At 36.0% G+C, this 12,572-nt stretch overlaps 1 protein-coding gene across 2 annotated transcripts in view; it reads right to left on the bottom strand.

Annotated features, from left to right (window-relative positions):
* Window positions 1–8,737: 8,737 nt before the first annotated feature.
* castor1 (cytosolic arginine sensor for mTORC1 subunit 1) overlaps window positions 8,738–12,572 on the bottom strand; it is a 29,087-nt gene continuing 25,252 nt past the window's right edge. Inside the window, exon 9 of one of the 2 annotated variants that reach the window (XM_057832587.1) lies at window positions 8,738–9,313. In XM_057832587.1, the coding sequence (XP_057688570.1) occupies window positions 9,242–9,313 (72 nt within the window). In that variant the 3' untranslated portion in view covers window positions 8,738–9,241. The remainder of the gene's footprint in view (window positions 9,314–12,572) is intronic. The other variant, XM_057832588.1, reaches the window with a different exon arrangement.

The raw sequence follows: 12,572 nt of genomic DNA on the forward strand, positions 1-12,572 counted from the left end.
TTTTTTTGTTTTAGCTTTTTAGTTTTTGTAATTATACTTTAATAAACATTGTGACAAACCTCAATTATCTCCTTGGCCCCGCGGTGTCGCTCTCCACCCGGTTTCACCCATTACAGTATATGTAGGTGATTTTGCCAACATAGGACCACTTAACATGACGAATATATGGACCTAAAGAGAAGAAAAATTACTTGAATTCCCTTCCCTTTCTCTTTCTTGAGACTTTTTTTTTTTTTTTTTTTTAATGGTTCTACTCACGATGGACATCCCTACCAAATCTTGTGTCGCAAGTGAGTTTTGGGGTCTGAATTTTCAAGAACAAATAGCTAGTCTCCATGGAACATAACCAATAGCAAAATTAAGAATTTTGTGGTTCTACACAAGATGAACTCATCCCACATCTCGGTAACAAAACAATCTGACCGGGGCAGAATGTGAAAAAATCATGACAGTCGTCATACTAGTGTCATCACCCCTAGCGTGCAAAACATGGTGCCCTCCCTAAGTCAAAACATGTACGAAATATAATAGTTTTAAATCAATGGCAATTATATTTGTTTCTAATAACATAACATTTTAGTTAAAGAACAATGTTGGCTTATTAAAGCCTACAAGTCTTTAAGTCCGAGGTTCCCTTTAACACTTAAAACCTTTAACCCTTTATAGGGCAAGTGACTATTTTCTAAATATCAGCAGTCACGGCATTGTTATATATTTTTTGTCATTATTAATCATATTTTTATACACATTTATAAATTAATACAATGTTAAATAATAAATTCATACAACTTTAATTAAAAAACAGAATTACACTGATAAGACCCCAAGTAACACTCAAAAGTTGATCATTTCCCCCCATACCACAGTATTTAGCTCATTGCATGCAATTGACTGAAATAGACGTCCAATTCATTTAAACTAGGAGGGGTGAATGATATTATAATATATATATTACCATGTTTCACCCATAAAATACCGAAAAAATCCAGCTGTGGCATCTGTGTCTTGACACTCGATGGTACATGCTATATGGAGTTTTTGGATCGAAATAAGTACGCGATATCGCTTTAAAATCGTGGCGTCTTTAATTCTGCTCTCGCGTGGTCTCACCTCCAGTTAGGGTTTTGCTGTTTAAAAATTTTTTTTTTTTAATGTCCTCCTGTTCAAAATTTTTCTTTCCCCAGAAAACTGACATTTTATGCTTTCCAATGATGTATCACACGTGCAAATTGGACAGTTTTGAAATTTGGACAAATTGGGCGTCTCACAGCGGAACATCAAGTCACCTGAGTGTTTTCCACCATATATATATATATATATATATATATTTTTTTTTCTTCTTTCTTTTGGGCGGAAAACACTCAGGTTACTTGAAGTTCGGCCAAAGTTTGACCAAATTTCAAAATTGTCCAATATGTATGTGTGATACATCATTGGCAAGCTTAAAATCTCTATTTTTCTGGGGGAAGAAGAATTTTGAAGAGGAGGGCATTTGAAAAAAAAAAAAAACAGCAAAACCCTAACTGTAGGTGAGAGCAAGACAAACCAGAATTGAAGACACCATGATTTTAATGATATTATCGCCTGCTTACCTTGTTTCGATCCAAAAACTTCATGTAGCATGTATCACCGAGTGTCAAGTCACAGCTGTGAATGGCTACAGCTGGATTTTCGGAGGATTTTATGGGTGAAACATGGTAATATAACAAGGGCCGCGAAGCAGAAATTGCAGACATCAAGGAGTGGTTGAGATTTTTTCAAATATTTGTCATTTTAAACTTTTTTTTTTTTCAATTTTTCTTTGTTTGGATCGATTATCATCTAAAATATCAGGGAAAATACGACAGTAACAAAAAAAAAAAAATACAATTAAGCGATAGTTATGAGGTAGAGAGCCATTAATTATTTACAGAAACTTTTTTTCATTGTGATGTAATTTGTTTAAAAGTTTAAAATATTCGAGTGAAATTTTTTAATGTTTTTTTTTTTTTTTTTTTAAACTAAATATTAGACATCAATTAATGATTCTAAGCTAAAAATGACAGTTATTTCGAATAATATAATTTCTTAGCTTCATTTTATGGCTGGGTTGAAACAAAAGCGGTTGCGCGGTGTCTGTAAACGGGAGTCTTCAGGGTAAAACGGACAAATTAAAACTAGTTCTGGGGCTTAATGCGCCATGAAACTGCTATAGCAGCATATAGACATATTGTTCTATCAAACAATTGTTCTTTTGGCTTAAAATACAGCTGTTTATTTTAAAGAGGGGTGCAAGAGCAGAAACTGCTTTTTTAGCCTTGTCTGTGTTTTCTGCCATATACAGTATTGGCCCGAATACAAGACGGCCCTGATTATAAGACGACCCCCTCTTTTTCAAGAGTCAAGTTTGAAAAAAAGACTTTTTGAACAACAAATTGGTTTTTATACAGAAAATAATTACAGTACATCCGAAACAAATGATTATGACAATATATCTGAGAGAAAAAGCATGTTATTTTGCCTCATTTAAATATGTAAATTAAAGTGCAATCACATTCGTAATGAATGGGTTCTGGTTTCTGAAATGTAAATAAACCAATCTATTGTGATAAAACAACCAAATTGCAATAACTGCATCAAACTGAAGTATAAATAACTGTAGTCTTGAAACAAATCTGAATAAGGAAAAACATTGCAATAAAAATGCAAACTGGTTAAACTTCAGAGTAGCTGAGATCTGTCATGACAGAACATCGCGTCAAGGATATCTGGCGCCATTTAGCGTCGTGAAAGGGTATAACGTCCAGACTGCGAATATAAGACCCCCCCCCCCCCAATATTTACACAAGCAATATAAAAAAATAAAAATAAATTAGGCACTTTATAAAAATACAGCTTTAACATAGATAGAAACTTAAATAATCATGACCAACAGTGACCTCATATGAGGAAAGTGCAAAAGTTGACAAGCCTGGTGCAGCTACTGAGGGTATTGGTCTATTGACCAAGGCAAAGTTCTTGAGGTGGAAATGAGTTCTGATTAAACATAAACACTAGAAATGATGGATTCCAGGGTCGGGTTGGCAGTCTACACACCCTGATTGCCCCCCATTTTTCCTCCTCAGCCTAAGCAGAACTCTTCTCAACATACCGGCAAATTTTCTGTCAATACTGGTAATGTAAAGTAATAACTGTGAATGTACTGGATCTGAACTAGGTACAATTTGGATTTAGATTTGGTTTGGAGGTCTGTCCCCACAGCTGAAAATATACAGCAGTGACAAATATTTGATTACTTCTGACACCTCTGTTCTGGACTAAGGTCTATAGCTTTTGGACAGTCTTCCAACACAACGTAACCCTTCCTGTCCCAGGATTGGCTACATTCGAATCTGGTTTCAAGAGGATAGCTCTTGTCTTGGCAATTCTGCAGAAAAGCGGAGTAATCAGAAGTGAGACGAATCACTTCAGCTTTTTAACGCAACAGTTTCTCAACAACAGCACTGAGGATCACTCGGCCGCCGTTGTGTTGTCACAAGGCCTTTCAGTCGCTGTGAGAACCCTGAGGACATCGGGGATCCAGTCTTTCAAGTTCACGATTTCCTCGCAGCCAAATTTCTTCTTGGCAAAACTGTGATCGTGAACAAAGTAAGGAGGCTCGGGCGTTGTCAGAACCATCGACGGGTTGGCTTGATGGCTCAAGATTCTCAATAAATTGCTTTGGCCTAAAAGACTGTTCTTGACCTGGCCCAGATGCACAGCAACATTCTCTGGGTTTCCCCACTCGTCTCTCTGGTATTCTATCACCTTAGCGATTGCATGGTTGAACAACACACTACGAGTGTATATGTCCTGAAGCTGCTCGGAAAAGTTGGAGCCATTCACAATGTGTTCAGGAACGCTGGGAGGTGAGCATGTCGGCCCATGGTATGCATTCTGGGGGGAGAGATATTAAGAGTCATGAGGATGCATTCCTTCAAAGATAGTTTCTGTAATTACAGTTTGAGATTTCGTTTTTAAATGTCCTTTGAAAGTATTGACTGAATACACTGTATTCTAAAGGAAGTTCAATATTTAAAACACTATGGCTCGGAAGACTGCTGAAACGGATATCGCCTTGGTTTTGACTACTTGCAATTACATTAGAGCAGGGGTTCCCAAACTTTTTCCTCTGAGGGCCACTTAACTTTTCCCCTCTCTGATGAGGGGCCGGGGTCAGTTTGTAACAGAAAAGGTGTGACGATTACAGGAGTGCCAAAATGTAAAGATTTATTGTTTTTCAGAAAGTCACAATCAAATAACCCTTTCTGGATTCCTCACAGAACAAAAGTAAATAAAATGATAATATAATATAATATAATAATAAATAATAACACTATTCATTAAATAGATAATAACCAAATAACCCTCTCTAGGGTCTTCACAGAAAAAAGCCAGGAAATAAATAACACTATTGATTAAAAAAAAAAAAAAATTCCAGTTTTTTTTTTGTTCAGAGGGCCAGACCAAATGTGGAGGCGGGCCGTATCCGGCCCGTGGGCCGTAGTTTGGGGACCCCTGCATTAGAGCTTCCTTGAATGACAACTCCAGCTAATCCAAATGTCAGCAAACTTGGATAATCAAAAAGGCCATTTTGAGTTTTTTAAAGTTTTGGATTAGAGCAGGCCCATCTTCAAATTTGGAAAATTTTCAAATGTAATTCTAATCTAATTTTAATTCAAATTTTATTAATCTTGTTAACTCGAATTAAGACATTATTGTTACCTCATCCTAACTCATTGATTGCCATTGAAGGTAATAGACATCCAATCTTTTTAATTTGATTTGAACGTTCGATCATTCACTGCCACCCTCCCACTTCAAATGGATTGGACATCTACAAGTGATAAACTCAAATTCACAACAGAGGGGTAATTGGATGCCACATGACTGGGCGTCTAGCATCGTCAATGGCACCAAGAGCTACGTGCGGCTTTGGAGCTGCAGGTTGCAGACCTCTGAACTAGTCAAAATGACATTGTCTTAATTCCAAATTCTCAAATGTATGCTTGATGTTACATAGGCTTGGTTTAACCACTTTTTTTCCACCCAACATAAATTTCTGAAAGATTTAAAATCAATTAAAACCTCATTTAAGTTGTGCTTTTTCTCCCAAAATGTAACCAAAAGTACGAGTCTTAGTTCATCCTGGGGAACTGTCTGCAAAATCCTTAACAAAGTTGAAATTTTCCCCATTTACGTTCTTTTGGCTGATCCAAAAGTCAACGGAAGTGATGTTTACATGGTTTGTGGTGTCACTCAGAAAACCTAGTCTTTCAATATTGAAATTGTTTGTTGAGATGCTACTGTTACTTAAGCCCACTTACGTAGTTCTCGAACAGGTTCTTCGTTTCAATGTTGAGTGTTACTGTGATCGACTTGAGTCTGAAAAAGTTGTCCAGGCAGTTGATCCGGCCAAGGAGCGCCGGAGGACTTTGAAGAGCCAGGAGCATCACAAACAGCACGGTGTGAGCCAACTTCATTTTTTAGGAGCTTTAAACATGCAAAAAATAAGAATTGAAATCATTTTACATGCAGAAGATTATTGTAAAGATTTTATATGGAGTCAACGGTCACACAGTTGTTGATGAACTTCAGTTGCTTTACATGTGGCAAAAGAATGCACATTCAATGAAGAGCTGCTGTCAACTCAGTCTTTTTGTGTTACAGTGTGTTTCTATGTGCATAGTAAGTACTCTGCCACCATACATGAGGAGACCCATCATAAGAGCTACATAAAATAATCGGTTTTTTTTTTTCCCCACAGTAAGAAAATATAACAGGTAGTAAGTGTAAAATAAGTTTAAAATGTGATGTTTTCAGGTAACACATAAAAAGGTATTAACCAGAGCAAACTCCAGTTTTTAAAATTTTATTTTATTAAGGCTATAAGTATTTGGGAAACGTGACGTGAAAAAAATGAATTACATACATTATAAATATTAAAATTTAGTGAGGCCAGTCAAAGGTTGTTTCTAATTTAAAAAATAAAAAAGGTTTAAAACAAGTTAGTTGTAGAAATGCTATTGCATGTAATTTACAAGTGAAAATTTGGGGAAAGTGGGACATCTGAGGTAATTCATCAAGTGACCAAAGAGTTTGGATGAGTTTCATTAATTTTTTTTTTTTTTTTAAAAGTTGAAATAAACATACTAGTATATATTTTCAAATTGAAATCAAATATACAAGGTATTTCATGTTCTTACCAGGGTGCAGTGTCTTGAACGTGTAAGCAATGGCTCATCCAAGTGTCTCTTTCATGTTGCTCGTCAATTGTCTTGTCTTTCTCAAGACAGCCTGCATTTTAAAGAAGCCGTACTCATATGTACAGAAACCGCATCATCATCATCATCATCCTTTCATATTTTCAAAGGAAGCCTCCCACAAGTGACACATTTGGAAAAGTTACTCCTTACAACACGTGTCACACGACCTAGCTAATGGTCAAAGTTTCGCTGACACATCCACGTCCATCCTTGTATAAGTAGGCAGGTGCTCCCGAAATTCCCTCCAAACTCTTTTTCATGATGTTAACAGAGAAGGGGCATGCTTTGCTTGAATTTTTAGGCCTACTTTTGGGTAGGTCTCATGTTTGTGCATTATTTTGCTTCAAAAAAAAAAAAATTTGGGTGTCAAATTTATGCATTGTTGGCTCACATTTTGTATCATTTCCTCTTTCCTGAATTTTCTGTTTTCATTCTAACTAAATATTTTTGAAATTTGACATGTTTTTTCGTGTGCGATTTTAATTATATATTTACCTGTATAGTTTTACACATTTTTGTAGTTGTCTGAAACATTTCCATTTTTTTCTGTATATATTTTTAAAAATTTTGTCTAAAAAGTAGCTTTGTCCCCCCCAAAAAAAGTCTTTTCATTTAACGTTTTTTTTTCTTCATAATTTTTTTATTTTGCTTTTTCCTTATCGTGTGTTTATTTTCACGTTGGATTGTTTTGCTGTAAGAGTTTTACAAAAGATCTTTTTTATTTGTTATAGATGTACTCTAGTTGTATTCATGCTTTCAATTTCCATTCTACTTTATTGGGGGAAGCAAAGGTGAAGCATCTGTTGGTTCCGAGGATTGTAGCGTGTAATGGCACATTCCAGTTGCACCATTAAGCGGTCAAAATGACGAACAGAAAGTGAGTAACAATGTCAGCTGCAGTAAGCTCGTTTTATCAGAGGTGATGTGTCACTGCAAACTGTGACTTGCAGTTAAGTAAAAAAAGATCTAAAGTAACCCATAATTCTCCAGGCATTGAATTGATCTCAACTACACTTCTGCGTTGTCTTGGGAGACTCCAGTTGTGATCGACTCAACGTTGAAAAATGAATCATTTTCACAGGCGTAAGCCATGATGCAACACACTGATACAGAAATATTTTCCATTTCTGGGGACAATCTCAATAGTTGTAATTTAATTGATTGTCACTCAATGCATCCTTTATGTTTGAATATCATTTTTTGAAAAAAATGCAAGAACTGGAAACTTTTTTGATTATTCAAGTTTGGTAGGGTTTTGTCAAATTAATGTTTTTTCCCCCACTTTGCCGGGACTAAAACATACAGAAAGCAACACACTACAACACAGATGGACAAAATGATTTATTTGTATTCGTTTATTAAATTACACTCGAATTTTCTGAGAATTTATCCTTTATGTATTTGTACTGACTTATCATTTTGAGTTTTGTTTGTCAATAACAGTATTATTTCCTAATGTTTTTCTACAATATTTCTTCTTTTTGTAATTATTTTCCTCAATATTTCATGTCTATTATGCATATTATTTACTTTGTAATATTTTAATATTGGTAATACACCTTTCATATTTGTTCTGCCTTGAAAGTTTTATATATATATATATATATATATATATATATATTAGGGCTGTCAAACGATGAAAAATTTTAATCGAGTTAATTACAGCTTATTATTATAATTATTATCATAATTAATCGCAATTGAAACCATCTATAAAATATGCCATATTTTTCTGTAAATTATTGTTGGAATGGAAAGAAGACAAGACGGAAATATACATTCAACATACGGTACATAAGTACTGTGTATGTATATAAATATATGTGTGTGTGTGTGTACATTAGGACTGTCAAAATTGTCGCGTTAACGGGCAGTAATTAATTTTTTAAATTAATCACGTTAAAATATTTGACGCAATTAACGCACATGCCCTGCTCAAACAGATTAAAATGACAGCAGTGTAATGTCCGCTTGTTACTTGTTTTTTGGTGTTTGGCGCCCTCTGCTGGCGCTTGGGCCCAATTGATTTTATTGGATTCAGCACAATGAGTGAGCATGGTGTAATTATTGACATCAACAATGGCCAGCTACCAGTTTATTTTTTGATTGAAAATTTTACAAATTTTAATAAAACGAAAACATTAAGAGGGTTTTGAATATAAAATTTCTATAACTTGTACTAACATTTATCTTTTAAGAACTACAAGTCTTTCAATCCATGGATCGCTTTAAGAGAATGTTAATATTAATGATGGTTTAAATTGCGATTAATTACGATTAATTAATTTTTAAGCTGTAATTAATTCGATTAAAAATTTTAATCGTTTGACAGCCCTAATAAATACATATATACACACACACACACACACACACACACACACACACACACACACACACACACACACACACACACACACACACACACACATTATATATACATATATATATGTATATATATATATACACACATATTTGTCTATCACTTTTTTAAAAAAAATTCTTTTCAAATATTTTGGTATTTGTTTCATGAAGAAAAAAGGTTTTCTCTTGCTTCATTTTTTTCCAAGGATTTCCTGGGAATTTTAGATTTTTTTTCCCCCCTTTTCCCAAAAATGACAAATCCACTTCTATTTTTCAAGTTTCCATTCATTTTATTCACATTAAACACTTGAGCAAGTACAAAATGTCGCCCATAAAGTGTCCAAGGTAACATAAGTTTGTGCAAATTAATCAAGAGTTACAGACCTGCTAGTGTGTTTTTTCCTTACAAAATACTGACCTAATAAAAAATAAAAAGACGCCGAACCTCGTACTTTTAGTATGTTAGCTACATTTTTGAAGAGGTCCGCATCAATTTAAAACAAAACAAAACATAACAAAACCTTGAGAAAAAGTTGCCATGGGAAGAAATCCTTGAGCAGGAATTGGTTGTGGCGTCAAACGCACGCATAGAGTGCTCAGCCGCTGGTCGGGTCCGTCCGCTGCTTGTGGAGCATGTCGCTCACGCTCGTGATGTCTTCTTCAGGGACCTAAAACAAAACACAATGAAATAGGCCAGCAACCAAGCATTATTACTTATTCACGTATTCCAAATGTCTGAATGTGTTCAAATGGGGGAAATTCTTTTAAATTGACAGACTAGAAACATCATTTGATGACGATACAGTCACTAGTTTGCAAATGTTTAGTTTTGAAGAAACTCAAAAGATAATTCGGGGGAACAATAGAAATAAAGGCATAGCAAATTTATTTGAAAAGCACAATTTAACACTAGGTAATCTAAAATGCTTTACATTAGGGCTGTCGCAATAACAAATTTTAGCGGGCGATAAATTCTCATAAATTATTGCGATATGCGATATTATTGCGCCCCCCCCCCCCATTTTTTAAAAAACCAATTTATAATAACACAGGTAAGAATACTGTGTATATTAATAATACTAAGTAATATTAAGTACAGCCATTTAAACGCAATAAACGTTTGCTCTTAAATTAAAAAAATACTTTTTAAGAAATCCCAACGAAAAACAATAGATCATGCCTCTTTTAAGTAAAAGACAACAATATCAATACCGCAAAGAAACACAGAATAAATAAAATGTCTTTTTCAAGGAAAGATAAAATTTCACTTCAATAACTTAAGCATTTAGGCACAGAGGTATAATGTTGTAGTAACACAAACAATTGCACTTCAAAAACAACAGAAAAAAATAGATTAATTAAGTAGCAGTAACAAAAAATTGGCTTCACTAAGGCTAGAGGTTCATACTGCAGGTCTTATATGCACAAATCCAATTTTTTGTCATGTCTGTTTTTTTGGCGTGCCCGTTCAGACTGCCTTTGTCCATGGAGCCCATTCAAGTATCACGCATACGCCCTAATTCGCAGTCCGAGATGCGCTCAGCAAAGTAACCGCATGTGCAGAAGCATCAACAAATTACACATGCTAGTAGGCTTGCCACCCGTCCCTTGAAATACGGAATCGTCCCGTAATTGGGAATTAAAAGTTGCGTTCTGTATTGAACCAATACGGAATGCAGTTTATTCCGTATTTCACAATTGTCCCATGGAGCGGCCCCGCGCGACCGGCGGCGGGGAGGGGCGGCCGGCGGAGCGCCCAGCCCATGCTCGTCTGTCACACACAAGTACACACCTGCGCTCATGAGTGAAAACTGAGCCAACAATAATGAAAAAAAAAGGGCAGGAGATATTAAAGACAGCAAGATAGTTATCTGCCTGCGTCCGCTGCTGTCTGCCCTGCACTGCGCTCCACTTCCGGGTTTGTTGCCTAATTACCTCGCTCGCTCTGCTCAGTGCACCGCCCCGCGCGGTTTCAAGACAAAGATGTCTTAAACTGCAGACGCTCTTGGACACCCCACCTCATTCTCAAAAGAGGAAACGTCTCCAAAAAATAGACTGGAGTGGGTGGCTCGACAGAGTCACTGATGATAATTATAAAGCGAACTGCAAGGCAGGCAGGAAAGTTTGCAGTGTCTCACGGAGGTGTAAAACAGCATGCTGCAGCCAGGGGACCTCCACAAACGGAATATAAGATCCCAAAAGAGCCTTCATCACAATTCTTTGTACCTGAAACATCCCCTGAGCTTGATTTGGCATGTTATTATGCTCTTGTATATGGATAACATATAGGCTATATTTATATTTACCTTCGTACTGTACATCTTGCATTGATAGGAGTATAGCAAGGCTAATTCAGTTGCTACTATGGTTGATTATTTTCAGGAATGTTGATTTTTTTTTTTTTTAACATGCATGTATTATCAATCATTATGGAATGAATTTATGTACCCATAAAGAACATCTTATTTTGTTATGCTAACTAATGCTTCTCATTTGGAATTATTCTTAATAGATTAACAGCAAATAAACACTAAATAAATAGTCCTACTGCGAATATACTATCTATTGATTGATTAATAGTGATACCAAAATTAAAGCAATGATTTGAAATCATCCCACTCCTACCCTCTAAATTACTGCAGCTGAGGTGACACAGGTATAGCACACAGTAAAACGTGGCCAGAGCCACAATAGTGCTGACTGTGGACACATGCTCAATCAGAAGATTTTTATGTGATTCCAAAATGGTGAAGAAAATGACTTTGGGGAGAACAAAGCAAGAGGCACTATTGAAACAAGTCCTGGGTCCAAAGGCAGTGGGTGATGTGCTCAAGATCTTAACTTCACCCATCCCATTCTCCATACAGACCGATGCCTTGAATAAATTGAGCAGGAAGAGGTCCAGTACTTCAGTCCAGAGTCTGGGGTCACCAACAAAATGCTGGACTTCATAGAGAATGCTGACGAGTCAGCTGCTGTAATTGTAGCTCTCCTGGAACATTCCCTTAAGAAATTTGGCTTGTCAATGGGTCACGTGACTGGATTCAGTGCTGACAAAACAAATGTTAATTACGATTTTCACAACTTCGTTTTCACTAACCTGCAGAAAAAAAACAAAACAGTCTGCTGCAAGGAAACTGCCATGCCCACATAGTGCACAATACAGTTTTCTCATCTAAAAATAGATACATTTCTATGCATTTTAGGAGTTTTGGGTATGCCCCATTTTTTCCGCCCGTAAGGCTTTGGGCATGAGGGGGACGTCCCTTATTTCTATTTCTGAAAGGTGGCAACCCTACATGCTAGCTGTATGTCATTCCAGGGTGATCATATTTTGATTTCCAAAAAAGATGACACAAATAACAGACATTAATTATCCCCTTTTAGTCCTTTAATCAAAGTTTATATGGACTGATAGAGTGCATACTAGGGGTGGGCGATATGGCCTTAAACATGTATCACGATAAATGGAGCAGATTTATCTCGATAACGATAAATGACGATAAAGTCGTCCAAGCGGACTGTTATATAATTTGAAAATCTGAATCAATGCATGAAATACAGATGAACAGTTTCTTGTTGATTTAGTTACCAGCATTCAATTTGATATATTTAACAAATGTACATGCAGTCTAGACATTAGGTTTATACAAATGAATTGTAAACAATAAGAATTCAAGTATGAGCATTTATAACAGAGTGTATGGCTTGAACAATGTACATTGTCAAAATCGATATGCCTGTGCAAACATGTCATTGTAACACAAATGACTTGCAGCTCGAACAGTACACTTCAAAAAGACAATTTATTGTTAATGGCTGCTGTGACATAATTATTCAATACAAGTGTTTACTTTATGGTTTCAGGGTCCCCCCCCCCCCAGTGCATTTTTTAATAAATGCACACATACATGAACCCCCAAACAG

The sequence above is a fragment of the Corythoichthys intestinalis genome, chromosome 3 (genome assembly GCF_030265065.1).
Source record: "Corythoichthys intestinalis isolate RoL2023-P3 chromosome 3, ASM3026506v1, whole genome shotgun sequence".
In the NCBI taxonomy this organism is placed as follows: Eukaryota; Metazoa; Chordata; class Actinopteri; order Syngnathiformes; family Syngnathidae; genus Corythoichthys; species Corythoichthys intestinalis.